General features: G+C 36.4%; 1 protein-coding gene across 2 annotated transcripts in view; it reads left to right on the top strand.

Moving 5' to 3' along the window:
• The window catches only part of LOC105463603 (centromere protein C), a 72,447-nt gene that overhangs the window by 20,079 nt on the left and 33,588 nt on the right, over positions 1-18,780 (top strand). For both annotated transcript variants that reach the window (XM_011710808.3, XM_011710807.3), the window contains exons 6-11: positions 4,488-4,773; positions 5,523-5,735; positions 9,183-9,796; positions 11,619-11,786; positions 16,265-16,556; positions 18,432-18,578. In XM_011710808.3, the coding sequence (XP_011709110.2) occupies positions 4,488-4,773; positions 5,523-5,735; positions 9,183-9,796; positions 11,619-11,786; positions 16,265-16,556; positions 18,432-18,578 (1,720 nt within the window). The remainder of the gene's footprint in view (positions 1-4,487; positions 4,774-5,522; positions 5,736-9,182; positions 9,797-11,618; positions 11,787-16,264; positions 16,557-18,431; positions 18,579-18,780) is intronic.

Below are 18,780 nucleotides of genomic sequence, written 5' to 3'. Positions count from 1 at the left end.
TTTGCTCTTTTCTTGATGGAGAAATTTTATTTTCTGCTTTATAATTCATTACTGTTTATTTTGTTATTCAAATTGTTCTAGATTTGGCTAATAGAAGCTCTTACTTTGGTTCCAGTGTCCCTTTGACGTAGCCTATTTTTGTTGTTGTTTCTGAACACTTTCATACCTTTTGGAGCCACAAGATGCTCTCCTGCCCCATCCCAGAATCAACCGTTTCTTTATGAAATCATGATTTCTTTTACTGGGTAATGGTATTAGAAACCAAGATCTGAGTGCTAGGTGTGCTGTCACTCCTGTAGAGTTGTTGCTTCTAGACCCTCTCAACTGATAAAGCTGGGTAAATGTATGTGTGTGTATGCTAACTTGTGTATCAGCACATATCTATAAATATCTTTAAATGTAACTATCTGTATCTATGTTGAACTAATCATAAGTTCATATTGATGTCTCTGACTCTAATCCATTACCATGTGGATTATTCTAGCCTCCTCCTCTTGCTTATCTGTAAACTCCCATTACATGAATGAGAAACAGGGCATTCACCGTTCAACATCCATTTACTTATCTTTTACATTTCTGTATACATGTAAAAGAGTGTCAGAATTGTTGACTCATATCCTGTGGAAAACAGTTTTATCAACTAGAAAATAGTGCTTATGTACAGTTTCTTTTGCCTTCAGTCTTACAGACTCCATTTTTGTTTGTTTGTTTGTTTTGAGAGAGAGTCTCCCTCTGCCACCCTGGTTGAAATGCAGTGGCATGATCTCAGCTCACTGCAACTTCTGACTCCAGGGTTCAAGCGATTCTTCTGCCTCAATCTCCTGAGTAGCTGGGATTACTGGCAGCAGCCGCCACGCTCATCTAATTTTTTGTATTTTTAGTAGAGATGGGGTTTCATCATGTTAGCCATGCTGGTCCTAAAGTCCTGACCTCAAGTTATCCGCCTGCCTCAGCATTCCAAAGGGCTGGGATTATAAGTGTGAGCCACCATGCCTAGCAGATTCATTCCTTTTTTTTTGAGATGGAATTTTGCCATTATCACCCAGGCTGGAGTGCAATGGCACAATCTTGGTTGCACTGAAACCTCCGCCTCCTGAGTTTAAGTGATTCTCCTGTCTCAGCCTCCCAAGTAGCTGGGATTACAGGCACGCACCACTGTGCCCAGATACTTTTTGTATATTTAGTAGAGATGGGGTTTCACCATGTTGGCCAGGCTCTTCTTGAACCTGACCCCAAGTGATCCACCCACCTCGGCCTCCCAAAGTGCTGGGATTACAGGCATGAGCCACCACACTTAGCCTTCGATTCACTTCTGATCTTTCTTAGGTCATCACCTTTTCCCCCCATCCACTTCAGTGAAGTTGGTTCTACATATCATACATCAAATGTGGCATATATAATACGTGTGATTTCCATGATTAGGTCATAAAAGGTTATGTGGCTCTGCCTGGCATGCTGGATCTGTCTCTCTTCCTCTCTTTCTCATTCTCTCCAGTTGCCCTTGGAACCCAGACAATATGCTATGAAGAAGCCCAAACTAGCCATTATGGAGAGAAAGACTCCCACCCTGCAGCCCAGACCAGGTGTCAAATATGTGTAAACAAGCTGTCAGATGATTCCAGGGCTCAGACTTCATGGAAGAAGCCATCCCTTCTGTGCTCTGCTGAATTCCTGACTTACTGAATCCATGAACATAACAAATGGTTGTTTTATGCAACCAAGTTAAGAAGTTGTATTATGCAGAAATAGTAACTGAAACAATGAATTCCCAACTTAAATACTACTGTTACTTATTTCTGTTATCGTGTATTTTAATATTTTTTAACTTTACAAGACTTTTTGTTTTAAATAGTTTGTTTATATATACACATCACTTCCTTTGCTCTTTTTTAAAGAAATGTATTTTCAAATATTATATAATATAAACATAAAATTTTCCACTTTATTTCTGAGTATACAGTTCAGTAGCATTAAGTACTTTCACATTGTTGTGAGGCTATCACCTCCATGAATCCATAGAACTTCTTTCATTTTTCAAAACTGAAACACTGTACCCATTAAACAGTATCTCTTTTTCCATCAGCCCTGGCAACCACCATTCTACTTTATCTGTCTATGAATTTCAGACAGAAAATTTGTCTGTGATTGGCTTATTTCACTTAGCATAATGTCTTCAAGGTTCATCCATTTTGTAGCATGTGTCAGAATTTCATTCTAAGACTGGGTAATATTTCATTGTATGTGTATACCGCTTTTTATCTATTAATCTGTTGATGGGCACTTGGGTTGTTTTCAGTTTTTGGCTATTGTGAGTAATGCTGCTATGAATATTGGTGTGAAAGTGTCTGTTTGAGTTCCTGCTTTCAATTTTAAGTTTAAGGATTCAGTGTACACTTCTCATAGTGACTGTCATTCTACATGCACACCAGCAGTGCATGCACAAAGGTTCCATTTTTTCTAATTCAACAGTCGTTATCTTTTGTTTTTATAAATAATAGCCATCCTAATGGGTGTGATGTAGTATCTCATTGTGGTTTTGATTTGTTTTACATCACTGTTATTAGGAAAATTAAAAATAACATTTAAAAACCACTACTTATTGATAATGGCTAATATCCAAAAAACTGTCTTTTTTTTTTTTAAATGCTACTTCTTTGAGAGTTTCTTTTTCATTTGTTACAAGAGGATTTGTAATTATTAAAGCATTTTATGATGTTTGCTTTAAAATTTCTTGTTAAATAATTTTAAAATCTGATTCATCTCATTTATTTATGTCTATTGATCATTATTTCTTTTTTTTTTTGGTTTGTTTTGGTTTTGGTATGATGAGTTGTTTTGATTGTATTCCTGAGATTTGGTTACTTATGTTAGGTGATTCTTAGACTACTTAAATCTTTTGTTACAGCACATAGTTGCCCTATTTTGGTTTAATGTGTAGGTTCTTGCGTTATTTATTTGTATATTTATTTATTTATTGAGACAGAGTCTTGCTCTGTCACTCAGGCTGGAGTGCAGTGGTATGATCTTAGCTCACTGCAACCACCGCCTCCTGGGTTCAAGTGATTCTCATGCCTTAGCCTCCCGAGTAGCTGGGATTACAGGCATGTGCCACTACGCCTGGCTGATTTTTCTATTTTTAGTAGAAATGGGGTTTCGCCATGTTGGCCAGGCTGGTCTTGAACCCCTGGCCTCAAGTGATCCACTTGCTTTGGCCTCCCAAAGTGCTGGGATTACAGGCATGGACCACTGCGCCCAGCCCCTCTTTCTTAGTTTTATGAGTTTTATTTTCAGTGATAGTTAAGTGTTCAGAGTAATAGCAGTGGTGTTTTGTTCTATTTCATTTTCTGATGCTGTTAGGATTCTAGCTCAGTTCCTGTTGGTGCTGTCTGGGGTGGTTGGAAGATACCTTTTGATGTCCTTGTTCACCTGTGTGGGGTTCTGGTTAGAAGCTGCTGGGCCTGGTTTCCTTATATCATTGGGTGGAGGACAGGGGGATGCTGCCCTCTCTTACGCTGTTCTTGCCTCAGATTAGACTGTCTGCTGGTGCCCTGGTTGTAAAGTAGGGACTAGGATGGCCTGGGTGTCAATACTATCAGTGGATCAAAATGTTGTCTTGGGCTGTGAAGATCAGAAGTTTCACTATTCTACAGCATCATGTGGGTCATACCGCCTGCCATCTATGATTATGGAAGCAGGACTGGCTTGGTATGAGCTCCTTTGCTGCTACAGTCCCATAGCACAGCCCAGGGCTTTGTTGCTCTGCCAATGCAGGTAGTAAGGAGTGCTCCATGGCCCACAATGCTGAATGGGGCTTGAGTTTCCTCATTACGTCTTCATTGGGTTTACCTTGTTCAGAGAATGCAATTCCACCCAGCCTCCACCCTGTCTTTCACCTATTGGTGGTTCCAGGTTATAGGCTTCTGCGGTAACCAGTCCAGGGGTATATGGGAGATAGACAGAAAACCCAAGGCTTATCTTTTCCTGGTCTTGAGTTTCCTAGCTAGTCTACCTTTTTTTCTTCCAGCTTTCAGAGTCCTGTTGTTGATTGATGGATAATTTCCAGGGAATTTAGTTGTATTTACAGGGAGAAGCAGGGAAATGCCATCTCATTCTGAAGGGTGAGGTTTAAGAGAATATGTATATATTCTCTTATATTTTCTCATTATACATAAATATTCATAAACATATATACTGTTTATGCATATATACACACATGGTTATGTCATATCTCTATATATCTGTTATATCTATATTCCATGTGTGTATGTGTAAATATGTGATCATCTTACTGCCCTAGGTCACCGTTAGCCCAAAGATAGAAAAATCTTAAGTACTTTTTTAAATCATAGACCTTTGATTCTAATCTTAATGACTTTGAGTTTTCTGAAAACTATTTCTGATTAAATTATTGCAGAATTTTAAAAAGCCTGCTTGATTCTCTTATTATTCTTTTAATTGACAAGTATCTTTATGTAATTTTCTTCTAGTTCAGGCCCATGAAGTTCGTCAGAAAATTCTGGCAACTGATGTTAGTTCCAAAAATACATCTGACTTGAAAAAGATGTCAAGTAGAAACATAAATGATTATCACAGTGATGCTGGTGAAGAATTTTACTTATCTGTTGGCTCACCTTCTGTTCTTTTGGATGCAAAAACATCTGTATCGCAAAATGTTATTCCATCTAGTGCCCAAAAGAGAGAGACTTACACTTTTGAAAATTCAGTAAATACGCTGCCTTCAAGTACAGAGGTTTCACTTAAAACCAAAAAAAGGTAACATTTTATTTAAATAATGTTAATTGCACTTTAAAAATTTTACTTTTTGTATTAAAAAATGATAATTCAATCTTGTTATATTATTTTACAGTAAGGAAGGAGGAATATTAACACGTTATGAGAAAGTATACATTTAGCATATATTCAGTTTATAATAAGAGAAACAATTTGTATTTTCTCAATATTTTTTGTAATTGCAAGTGTAAATATGTATCAGGTCACTTCTAGGGTAGCAGTGCATAAGTATTATTGAGGATGCTATGCTTTGTGGACAGCTGGTTTCTCTTTCTTGGCCTTACCTTTGGCCTTTAGGAAGCAAAGTAGATTATTCAAGGTCTTTTGCATTTGGAGATCTCTGTAATGAGTGTAATTTCTATGTAGAGTATTGTGTGATTACTGGAGCCAAGGAGTTAAGTATATTCTAAGACTTTGATATTCAAAGTTTGGTCTGTCACAGTGCTCTAAGATTGCCCTGAGAACCATTGCCTAGCTATACATTTCATTGATGTATACTTTAACCATTATTTTCTCTTTCCTGTTTTTCTGTTGATAAATATAAAAGTTAATCTTCCTGAGCAGTTTATCTTGTGTATTTGGAATGCACAAATCAGCATTTATGTGTTAAATAAATGCCTAGTACAGAATTTTAAATTGGTCTGTATTGTCTCTGTAAAGGAGTTCAGGAAGACTTGTAACTCAAGAAACGTTATGGGAGCATTCAACTTACCCTCCTTTTAACCTTTTAGGTTAAACTTTGAAGATAAAGTTATGTTAAAAAAAATAGAAATAGATAATAAAGTATCAGATGAAGAGTATAAAACATCAGAAGGACAAGAAAGAAAACCATCAGGATCATCTCAGAATATAACACGAGATTCAGAATATGAAATTCAACGAAAAGCTAAAAAAAGTTTTTCAACATTGTTTTTAGAAACAGTAAAACGAAAAAGTAAATCCAGGTGAGTTATTAGGAAACTTGTCTTTGAGGCATTTTTTTTTAATTCTATGAACCATATATGAGGATTCCTAATGCTATTTAACTTAGAAATAAGTAATTTAATTAACAAATATTTTAGTTGAAATTTTTGTCTGACTTGTAAGGAGAGATTGTTTTTTACCAGTCAGTGAGTCACTCCCAAAGCCATTTTTTAATAGATACTAAATTAGACTTGAAAGAAAACAGGTTCATTCAGTTTTCATTGCCTTCTAGTTTGTCTGTGTAATATCAAAGAATGAAGTCAATGCAGTATTTATGTATGTATGTATGTATTTGTTTTGAGACAAGGTCTTTCTCTGTCATCCAGGCTGAAGTGCAGTGACACAATCTCGGCTCATTGCAACTTCCGCCTCCCGGGTTCAAGTGATTCTCTTGCTCAGCCTCCCGAGTAGCTGGGATCACAGGCACCTGCCACCACACCTGTCTAATTTTTGTATTTTTAGTAGAGATGGAATATCCCCCATGTTGATAAGGCTGGTCTCAAACTCCTGACCTCAGGTGATCCACCCGCCTCGGCCTCCCAAAGTGCTGGGATTACAGGCGTGAGCCACCACACCTGACTAGCAATGCTGTATTTAGACATTGTTATGTTAGGCTGCCCTTATGTCACTATCATAGGTATCAGAGTGCTAGTGAACATACTAGGAAGTTTTTATTGCTGTATGCGGTGGCTCACGCCTGTGATCCTAACACTTTGATAGGCCGAGGCGGGCACATCACTTGAGATCAGGGGTTCAGGACCAGCCTGACCAACATGGTGAAACCCTATCTCTACTAAAAATACAAAAATTAGTCGGGCTTGGTGGCACATGCCTATAATCCCAGCTGTTCGGGAGGCTGAAGTAAGAGAGTCACTTGAACCTGCGAGGTGGAGGTTGCAGTGAGTTGAGACTGCGCCACTGCACTCTAGCCTGGGTGATAGAGTGAGACTCTGTCTCAAAAATAAAAAGGAAGTTTTTATAAAAACATGTTAAATGAATGAATGAAATTCCCTTTTTGTTCAGTCTCTGCTTCCGCTTCCTGTAGTTGATTAATAATTTTTATGTATATATTTTAAACCTCATATGGATATTGTCACCACCGTCTGAAACAAATGTGTTATACTTGTGGGCTAATTATATTACGTCTGAGAGATTATTTTTAATGTTCTTTTTGATGTTCTAGTGAGTAAAGTTAATTTTATGTTTAATTGTTGTCAAATATAACTATTCATTATTCCCAGTGCTTTCTAGCCTCATTACTTCCACTTATGCTCTTCCTTTTGATTGTCTTTCTTGCATTTCCTTGTGACCAAATCTTATAAATCGTTCAACAGCCAGCCTAAATGCTACAAAGCCATTCATGGTTTTTCTAGCAAATTGGAAGCCATCTTTCCCTATTCTAAACTTTCATAGTGTCAAGGTTGTTTCCTAAGGATATCATCTCTGTTAAACATACATTCATTATAGTATTTGTATTGACTTTGTTCTTTATTAGTTTTTATAGAGTTTTCTAATTATATAAATTTGTGAAATGCTACCGTTAGAGAGTATATTTCTTAGAGTATTTACTATTTTACATTATAAGATTTGTCAGGAGTTTACGATTAGTGGAATAAAGGCGTTTTCATTTCTGATTCCTTTTGTGTGTTCTAATTAAAAGAGAAAAACATAATCTAATTTTTGCATTCTGTCTTTGTTTCTGTTATGGCTAAACACAGCTAACTGAGCCTTATCCAAGTGAAAAAGTGGAAACGAGTGCGTATGCCAGCTTTGGAGTTTGGATGTTTACCTTGTTTTTTATTTTGTGTATCTCACTGCAATATGTGGTGTGCTCAAAGCTATTAAAACAATCAGGGAAATGTAAAATTAGTCTATCAGATTACCATCCTTGGAATAATTCCTTCCTTCTCTGGGAAATTTTTCCGACTAATTGGAGGAGGTACTCTGTAATTTCAATGCACTAGTCTTAATTTATTCAACACCTCATTAAATGCATGACTCTCTTTGTATGTACTTAACATGTACATGCTTTTATGAAAATTTAAGAATTAATGTTGATGTTCGATTATAAGCCGTAAGATAGTAGCTGAAATTGTCCTTCTTACTCTTTATCCTTTTACAACATTTGGCGTGGGAAACAACAATAATATTCATCATATAGGCTTTCTGCCTTTTAGTAAAATACGTAGTTTGGGCTAGGACTATGGAGAAAGGTCTAGAGTTGGGAAACATTGACTACATTATTTATGACATTCTATAGCATTGTATGCTTTGTGATAAGACTTGCCTTTTATTTTTTCCTGTTTCTGTGGCACTAGATTTCTTTTGTGCTTATGCTACCTCTCTAGATGCACTCCATTTATTTCTATACCATGATTATAATATGGAAATACATATGAAATATCCAAACGAAATGCATTTTTACACATATGCTGTCATATAACAAGTCACTACACACTTAGCGGCTTAAAACAACATTTATTATTTTATAGTTCTGTGGGTCTACAATTTATAGTCCTATAGTAATATTAGTAATTTTTACATTCATTCAACCATCTGTGTATTTGGTGCTGCCATATGTGAAGAACTGTGGAATGTAAAAAAAGATAGGAAGAAATTTTCCCCAATCTCTCTCCCTTTTTTTTTGTCTGAGATGGAGTTTTGCTCAGTCACCCAGGCTGGAGTGCAGTGGCACGATCTCAGCTCACTGCAACATCTGCCTCCTGGGTTCAAGCGATTCTTCCACCTCAGCCTCCCAAGTAGCTGGGATTACAGGGACCCGCCATCATGCCTGGCTAATTTTTGTATTTTTAGTAGAGATGGGGTTTCACCATGTTGGCCACGCTGGTCTTGAACTCCTGACCTCAGGTGATCCACCCGCCTTGGCCTCCCAAAGTGCTGGTATTACAGACGTGAGCCACCATGCCTGGCCTCCCCAATCTCTTATAATTTAGTAGTAGTCCAAGTCAAATATTAGACTTGGAGTGTTGTCAGAAATAATCTTGTTGGCTCATTTGAATGTGAAGAAATTCAGACCCCAAAAGATATATATACAAATATGTAATTTAATATAAGATTATATATAATAGTGGCATTCATTTTGGACTGTGAGTCAATGTATCTGGGTTATAATTATATCTCTTTGGGCTTCAGTTTTAGTATATATAATGGGTGGGTGGGTGGGATCAAATTAGTTGATGTCTAGATTTCTAGTTCTAAATTTTTGTGATGTCATTACTATTATAAATAAGGGTGAACAGGCATAGAAATGTAAAAGGAGGGAAAGATTTGTACGATTAAGTGTAAATTGAGGAGATGCATAAACTGTTTAAAAGATATTTAGATTTTATTTCTTAGATGATTTTCTTTACTAAACAAATCTAAAAGCTTTATTTTTTTGAACTGTTAAAAGTATCACCCTGTTTCAGTCCCGTTGTTAGGCATGCGGCAACTGCTCCACCTCATTCGTGTCCTCCCGATGATAAGAAGGTGATAGAGGATGAATTTATAATTGATGAGTCAGATCAAAGTTTTGCCAGTAGATCTTGGATTACAATACCAAGAAAGGCAGGGCCTCTGAAACAACGCCCAATATCTCCGGCTGAGAGCACTGCACTGCTTCAAAATAGAAAGTCAAGAGAAAAGCATCATAATATATTACCTAAGACTTTGGCAAATGGCAAACATTCTCATGAACCTCACCCAGTAGAACCATCTCAGTCCTCTGATAAAACAGTACTGGATACAAGTTATGCTTTGACAGGTGAAACGGAAAATGATTGTAAATCTGCAAAATATGAAATGTGTTCCAAGGATGCAGAAAAATCATCTGGAAGCAAAAGGACTATAAAACAAAAACAGAGAAGAAAATTTAAGGCTAAACCAGCTGAAGAACAGCTTGATGTGGGACAGTCTAAAGATGAAAACATACGTATGTCACATACTACCCAAGACAAATTTCAAAGAAATTCAGACAGAAATATAGAAGAGCGTGAAGAGATAGGAAATGATTGTGTTTCCAAAAAACAGATGTCACCTGTGGGTAAGTGTTTATATTAAATATAACTGTGATCATTATTCTACGCATTTTATGTTTTTTAATATCCCAACTTAACTTTGGCAAGTAGGCAAAGTAAACCTAAATGAACAAAGAGCCCGAAAAGCCTATAAGTTTTTTTCTAGAATCTTTTTATTTTATATATAATTTAATTCTAACTTACATAGTTTTTGTTTACCCTGTGAGATGGCAGTATACATAGAGGGCAAAGTGAAAAGGAAAGGCTAGTAAACAAGTTAGTATCAGAACATGAATAAGACAAATGATAAATTCTTTAGAAAATAAAAATGTTAAAAAAAATCCTAGTGTACCGTGCGTCTATTTTTTATAGAGATAAAAATCCATTCTCTTCCATCATTCACTCATTTATCTAACAGTTGTTGAATGCCATACACTGCATTAGGCACTGTAATCACAAAAATTACTAACCCATTATTTCTACTGTTAACAAGATCATTCTGGTGGGTTCTGTAGAACAATAGATAATACACATACATGCATAGGATTAAAAGGGAGGGTACAAAATTTTGATTTATCCATAATTTCTTAGGAAAAGACATATGAAGGAAGTACACTTGAAGGATGCTGTCTATAATTGTCAATATTAAATATTTACTGAGTATCTGCTATATTCTACACACTAATTTTTACATATATTCTGTATCTAGATTGGTTAGTGAATATAATGCTGTCATTAATTACCATGCCAGGCCGGGCGCGGTGGCTCAAGCTTGTAATCCCAGCACTTTGGGAGGCCGAGACGGGTGGATCACGAGGTCAGGAGATCGAGACCATCCTGGCTAACCCGGTGAAACCCCGTCTCTACTTAAAAAAAACAAAAAACTAGCCGGGCGAGGTAGCGGATGCCTGTAGTCCCAGCTACTCGGGAGGCTGAGGCAGGAGAATGGCATGAACCTGGGAGGCGGAGCTTGCAGTGAGCTGAGATCCGGCCACTGCATTTCAGCCTGGGCGACAGAGCGAGACTCCGTCTCAAAAAAAAAAAAATTACCATGCCAGTTGTATTAATTTTCTATTGCTGTCATATGACAAGTTACTATACACTTATTGGCTTAAAACAACAAACATTGATTATCTTACAGTTCTGTGGGTCAGATGTCCCACTGGGATAAAATCAAGGTATTGGTGGGGTTTTCTTTCTTTCTAGTGATTTTGGGAGAAAATCTGTTTCTTTGCCTTTTCTAGCCTCTGGAAACTACCTATATTCCTTGACTCATGGTCCTCCTCCACCATCTACAAAACTAGCAATACCAGCCTTCTCATGTTTTGAATTTATCTTGCCTCTTCTTCCATCATTTCATCTCTCTGACCACAGCTTTTAAAGGACACATACTTAGATTGTGTCAGCCTGGATGATGCAAAATAATGCCTCTATTTCAGAGTTTATAATTTAATCACACTTTAAATCTCCTCTTCTTAGGTTGAAAAAAGTCATTTCTAAACAGGAAAGCAGTAATTGCCTAATTTTACTTGGGAAGTTGTAGGAAGGAACTGTATTTTTTTTTTCAGTTTCAGAAGATACTTTTTTTTTGGCTGAGGAGTATATAAGAGTTATCAAGCAGTGCGGAAAAATTTGCATTTTAATAGGAAGTTAGTGCTTACTTCAGCAGCACGTATAATTGACAGAAAGAGAACATGTGACTTTTAAAAATAGACATGAAAAGAAGGCCACAGGATAAATTTAAGAAGTTCTTATAATTGAGGGGTTTTTTTTTTTTAATAATCTTGTGGTTTTCTGAAAACTTTTTTAGTAGATTGTGAATTGGTTTTATGGTTTTCTTTATTTTAGGAAGCAAGAAAAGTAGCGCTAGAAAAGATAAGGGAGAAGCTAAAAAGAAGCACTTTTCCAATGAGTCCAAGAACAAACTTGTGCCTGAAGAAGTGATTTCAACTGTCACGAGAAGTCGAAGAATTTCCAGACGTCCATCTGACTGGTGGGTGGTAAAATCAGAGGAGAGTAAGTATTTTTATTTAAATTATGTTTGTTCATAGATAAAATCATTCTGTAAGGGACATTATGTTTGATTTTATATTTCTATAGAGAGAATATCGTGAGGACCAAGTTAAATTGGGTCATCAAAAGGAATATTAAATCAGTTGTAAAGATATTCCTTAAAGCTTTAATACATACAGTATTTTAGGTAGAGGGATAATAGCTATGGGAAAACAAAACCCCAAACCAAAAATCCCTGCTCTCATGGAGCTTATGTTCTAGTTGGGAAAGGCAATATAAATAATCCAGCTATTTTAATGTCTTGGCTGTGAGGGATACAAAGATTGATCATATGAGGTTCTGCCACCAAGGAGTTTATAATCTACAAGATTATAGTTCATTACACATAAAAAAGTAAATTACTTGTGTTGGTGGTTCCCAAGACTACCCTCAGATTTGGTAATTTGCTAGGATAATTGGGCATATATTTGTATTCGTGGCTGTGATTCATTACAGTGAAAGGATACCGTGCAAATTCAGTGGAAAAAAAGTGCATGGGCCAAGTCTGGAGGAAATCAGCAGAAGCTTGAAGAGTCCTTTCCCAGTGGATTCCCACAGGAGTTGCTTAATTCCTCTAGCAATGAGTTGTGACAAATAGGCAAAATGTCTATCAGGGAAGCTCACTAGGGACTTAGTGCCCAAGATCTTTATGGGGGGTGGTCATATAGGTACTCTCTACCTAGCAAGTACTACAATTCCAGACTCCCTGAAGGAAGGCAGTATTTGCCTAAACCATATTTTTTGTATAAGCGGTTTAAGCCCACAACACCACATTTGCCAAATAGGAAATGACAGGAACACTCCTGAAATTTAAGTTTACAGGGCTCACTTTGAAAGCAGGCCCTTTTAAAGGTAGTATACTCAGAGCTGCTTTGTTAACTTTTTTCTTTACAATATGAAACATTTATTGTTTTGGAAGAATTGTCACTTTTTTAAAGGAAATGATCCTGAAAAGATTGGTGGATCATAAGGTGGCATTCTCATACACAAATACTATTGACTGTTGGGCATTTAGATTAATAAGTGAAAGATTAGTACAACTATGGCATTGTATCTGTGAGGCCTTATTGCTATGAATTATTATTTTTTAATTTTTTTTATTATACTTTAAGTTCTAGGGTACATGTGCATAATGTGCAGGTTTGTTACATATGTATACATGTGCCATGTTGGTGCGCTGCACCCATTAACTCGTCATTTACATTAGGTATATCTCCTAATGCTATCCATCCACTCCCTGCTATGAATTATTAAATCATTGAGTTTCTTGATTGATAGCAGCAAGTATTTATTTTGTTACAGCCTTTGGATTTTGGAGTCAGATCTGAGTTCAAAGTATCACTCTTCCGCTTTGAGTAGATTACTTTATTTAGTTTCTCATTCTGTAACATGATTACCTCATTGAGTTTTTATAAGGTTTAAATGCTATTAGCATAGTAGGTTTGGCATATGTTAGTACTGAAGTGTTAAATAATACTGTTACTGCTTTGAGGAGCTCACTTTTCTGCCCCAGGATGCCTGAAATGCTAAAGAAATTACCAGTGCATCACAACTGTGTCAGATGAGCACATAAATAGATGGGTAAATAAGTTCTTACAGAACTTGGATAAATGTGCTAGATCTCTGAAACTATCAAAAAACACTTATTTAACAGTCCTGAAATAGATGTTGGATTTTTGATCAAACTGGAAGTTGAAAAAGTGGAGGAATCCTTATATATCATATAGTCTAAACTGTCATCTGATGGGAGAAGAAATTGAAGTCTGAAGTTAAGAAGAACAACTTGACTTGCCCCCAGCCTGCCTGTAGTACATGTGACACTGTTGCCCTTTCATATATACGAAGAAATGTATGTATATGGAGTACTTGCCATGGGACAGGAATGAGGTAAAGTAGGACCAGGACTAGGGTAAGACAATGAGACACTAGGGTGAAAAATTTAAGGCACTCAGTCACAGGATTGTATTAGTTCGGGTTCTGTACTTGCACAGACCTAAAAATGAGCACCTTCTTGAATTTTCCAGCTGAGGCTACTCTTGTTTCACCATAGTCCTGCCTCTGTCATTAGGCATTGGGAATATACATAGATAAAATACCAGTCAATTACTTGGGGTCAAGGAATTAGTCTGCTGGAGGAGCGGGGTAGAGGTAAGTAAACAGTCGTATGTTGATAGCAAGCTACCTAAGACTTGGAAATTAGGGAAAGCTTCCTGAAGGATGAATTAGGAGTTAGCTAAGTGATTGAGTGGAGTAAGGAGGAAGTTATGGAATATTTTAAGTAGAAGTAGCTTGTGCAGAGATCTGGAGCAGAGAGCTTGATCTTTTCTTTTTTAAATTTAGCGTGCTTTAGAATTGTCTGGGGGCTTATTAAGATACAGGTTACTGGGCCCTGCTCTGAAAAATCTTTGATTCCCTGGGTCTGAGGTGAGTCATGATAATTTGCATTTCAAATTCCCAGATAATGCTGATCTTGCTGGTCTAGAGACTGCCTTTTGACAACCAGTGCTTTAGAGAAACTATAGGTAGTTCAGTACTGATGGCTTTTTTTGGTTTGTTTGTTTGGAGGGGGGTTTTGGGAGATGCAGTTTATGAAATAAGCAAATCTAGATGTAGATATGAATTGATGTTGAAAGTATTTGGACTTTATCCTGAAGCTATACATAATAACTAAAATAATTAAGCAGGGTTGTAATGATCCAGTTTTTGTTTTCCAAAGGTGATTCTTGCAGCAGTGTAAAGAATGGATTGAAAAATAACAAGACTAGAATGGGGGAGATTAGTAAAGAGACTGATATAATCCAGATATGAAATGATGAGGGCTTCTGCTGATGACAGGAGGGAGAGCTTGAAAGATTTGAAAGGCATTAATAAAGTAGAATTGATAGGATTTAGGGCATGATTGTGGATAGGAGTAGTAGTCTTGCATAATTCAAGTTTCTGATTTAGATATCTGGATAGAATAGGTAGTTGTATTTTTCATTAAGATAGGAAATAAAGCAAGAGAGGCAGTTTTAGAGGAGAGCGGTAGGTGGATATTATAGGTATCAGCATATAGATAGTAATTAAAGCTCTGGGTAGATAAGTCCTTCAAGTCCTTCCAGTCATCATACAGCCTAAATAGGTGAGTCTCAAAAATAAGCTAATGTTCATCTTTCATCTGATTCAATGTCCTGAAACCCTTTGGTTTAAATTTGTTAATTCTTCTCATGGCTTTTCTCCTAGAAAACCAACTAATACCACAGCTATTTATTACTGTCAGCTCTAACTTATGTCCACAATCTCACATCCCTTTTGACCACACTTATAGAAATATTACAACAAGTAAACCAAATTTATTCTTCATTATTAATTTTTAAATGTTTTCAGCACAAATCTGGTAACTTGGAGGGCTACAAGTTGATGATTCTCATATGTTTGGGGGTTTAGTCTCAACAGTTTCTTAATGGTTTCTATGTTGTTTTTCTTGATCCAACTAAATATTATTCCCAGATGGAATCAGTTTTTGACCCTCTTGTTCTACTCTCCTAGTCTTGACCCTTCTAAAAGTTTCTTGCTGTGGTTCCTTTCTTTTGTCTGCCACTAATGACTATGCCTGGTTACATAACTCCTATAACAGGTGTTGACCAATTTGAACACATTTGAGTATGGTATAGAGCTATTCTTATGGTTCATAAAAAGCTTAGTGAGAGCATACCATCTAATGAATAGGGAAATTACGTCTCCCTTAAGGTTTTTCTCAGGACAGGCCTTATACAAGAATTTCAAGGATTGTGAGTGACATAGTTTAACATTGGACTGGGCCTTTCAAATTATCCAGCATGAATTTGAAAACACCTCTGCCACTCTGCTCAGTAGCAGAGTTTTCTGTTTACTTAGTATTTTCCCTATGCTAATTACGGAAATTTTCAACAGTTTTTTTAGGCCAACTTATTTAATACTAGACTAGACAACTTTTTTTTTTTTTTTCTTGCAAGGAAGACTGAAGGTAGGAGTAACTAGGAAGCTTAAATAAACATAATTAAATATAAAATGCTTATAATGATAGAATTGACCTCAGCCAATTAAAATTATTAATAGAAAAAACATGTCAATGTCAAGCCTACTACCTCTGTTCCCACTTGGGTAATGAAGAAGGTATATGGAGTGAAAAGCTGAAGCTGTCACCTTGGGGAATATCCAATATTAAGGATGGCCAAAAGGGCGGTGGGCAGAGCCAGAGAGTGTTTCTTGAAGCCTGTGACAGATTTGAAGGACCTGTTTCATGTATCTGTAAACTGAAGAGCTACATTGTTTAAAGAATTTAATTTGGAAATTAGCCTATGAGATGTGTGTGTGTGTGTATGTGTATATGTTTATATGCAAATATAAATACTGTTGGTATTTCAGTGAGCCAAATCATCTGGACAAACATACTAACTTTAGGTTATCATTGAATCCTTCAGGTCCTGTTTATAGCAATTCTTCAATAAGAAATGAATTACCAGTGCATCGCAACAGTAGACAAAAATCTGCTAAGAAAACAAATCAGTCATCTAAGAATATTGGAGAAAAAACGATTCCACTTAAAAGGCAGAAGATAGCAACTAAAGGCAACCAAAGAGTACAGAAGTTTTTAAATGCTAAAGGTTCTGGAGGTACCGTTGGTCATGATGAAATTTCCAGTTGTTTGCTGAGTGAGCCATTGGAAAGTGATGAGGAAGACTTGGCTAAGAAGAAAAATCTTGATTGTTCTAGGTAATATCTGTTATGTGTATAATATAGTTACTTTTGTTGTTCAGCATTTAATAATTTGTGCTATTTAATCATTTATAGACAGGCAGTAATTAGCATGAAGAGCTCTACACTCTGACATACCCAGTATTAAATCCAGTCTCTACCATTAGCTGGGTGACACACAGGCAAAGTAGTACTCTGCACTTGTTTCCTGATATTAAAATAGGGAGTAGTACATAGCACCTGGGATTATGACTGTTAAATTTAATAAGATATTGTCGTCGAAGAGTTAAACTTTTTTTTTTTTTTAAAGAGACAGAGTCTTCCTCTGTTGCCTAGGCTGGAGTACAGTGGCATGATCACAGCCCACTGTAACCTCAAACTCCTGGGTCAGGTAATCCTCTAGCCTTAGCTTCCTTTGTAGCTAGGACTACAGGTGTAGACCACCACACCTGGCTAATTTTTTAATTTGTTATAGAAATGAAGTCTTGCTTTGTTGCCTAGGTTTGTCTTGAACTCCTGGTGTGAAGTGAATCTCCTGCCTTGGGCTCCCAAAGTAGAGATTCACAAAACAAACAAACAAAAAACACATAACATAAAATTTACTATCTTTATCTTTTTTAAGTGTATAGTTCAAATTGTTTCCTTTTAAGTGAGATTAATGTGATTTCAATAGTTAGGAATATAGCTTAATACTTTTCTTCTTAGGATGATAATAGTTAACATTTTTTTGAGTTCATACTATGTGCCAAATATTTGCTAGATGCTTTTAATGAATTCTTATTAGTTCCAAAAACCTACTGAGGTAATACATACTTTGTGTTAGAAGCAGTAAGGTGCTGAGGATATACTGAAATAAATGGCAGTGTGTCCTAAAATATATTAGTGTATGTCATTATAGTGCATAAAGAAATCCCATACACCTTCTGTTTCACTTTTTCGGGCCATTCTCTGCTTTTGCCTCTCTTTTTTTTATTATGTTGCTGGAATTTGCTAGTATTTTGTTGAGGGATTCCAATCTGTAGCTTGCTTTCCTTCTGTTGTCTTTGTTTAGTTTTAGTATCATGGTAATACTGGCTTTATACAATGAATTGGGAAGTATTATCTCTCTATTTTTTGAAATAGTTTGTAAATAATTTGTCTTAATTCTTCTTTGGATGTTTGGTAAAATTCAGCAGTGAAGCCACCTGTGCCTGAGCTTTTCTATATGGGTAGTTTGTTTTTGATTACTGATTCATGGTATTTTGAGACTATTTCCTCTTGAATCAATTTTGATAATTTATGTGTTTCTAGGAGTTTGTCCATTTCATCTAGGTTATCTAATTTGTTGGCATACAGTTGTTCATAGTATTCTCTTGTAATCACTTTTATTTCTTTTGACTCGAATGGTAGGACCCAGGAGGATACTAGAACCTGAAGAAATATACAGTCACTAGGAATAGTGTATCTTGTTTGCATATATTTGGAATAAACTAACTACCAAAGAGATGAGCTGAGTCCCTGTGAGGACCCTATTGCCCCTCAGTAGGCTGACTAGGGATATCAAAGAAGACAGTTTTAGTTGTTTATGGATTCTCCAGTAAAACATCATAGATTAACTGTAATATATATCATAAGCCACTTATACATAGGATCTCCTCATGTGCCTTTCACCACCTTCCTGGGCAGGTGTCTTCTCCATTCCTCTCATCAGAATTTTTCAAATTAGGACTCTTGGTAGGTCCTAGAAACCAATTTCCTTCCTTAGCTAGTTGCAGATGTCAGAGCCTGAACAGGGTGATCTGATATTCATTATAGCCAATATTGTATTGTCTTTGTACCCACCTGTATATTGTTTCTGGAAGAAAATTTTATTTTGAAGAAGTATAAACACTCATACATTTATCGTTTTTATAGATCTACAAGAAGCTCAAAAAAGGAAGATAATGTTATGACTGCACAGCATGTTCCCCTAAAGCCTCAGACCAGTGGATATACATATAACACACCAACAGAATCAAGCTTGGATTCTGGAGAGCGTAAGACTTTAGTTTTAGAGGAAAGGTATGCATGTATTGTAAGGATAATAGTTACATATGTTAGTTACCCATTGCTGTATAACAGATTACCCAAAAACTTTATTTTAATTTTGTTAAAGGCTTAAAAACACTTACTGTTTCATAGTTTCTATGGGTCAGCTATCTGGGAGGCTTAACTAGCTAGTTCTGGCTCGGATATTCTCAGGAGGTAGCAGTCAAGATATCTT

The sequence above is a fragment of the Macaca nemestrina genome, chromosome 3 (assembly GCF_043159975.1).
Source record: "Macaca nemestrina isolate mMacNem1 chromosome 3, mMacNem.hap1, whole genome shotgun sequence".
Taxonomy (NCBI): Eukaryota; Metazoa; Chordata; class Mammalia; order Primates; family Cercopithecidae; genus Macaca; species Macaca nemestrina.
Note: the sequence above shows the minus strand (reverse complement) of the source record. Positions and strands in the feature narration are given on the sequence as shown.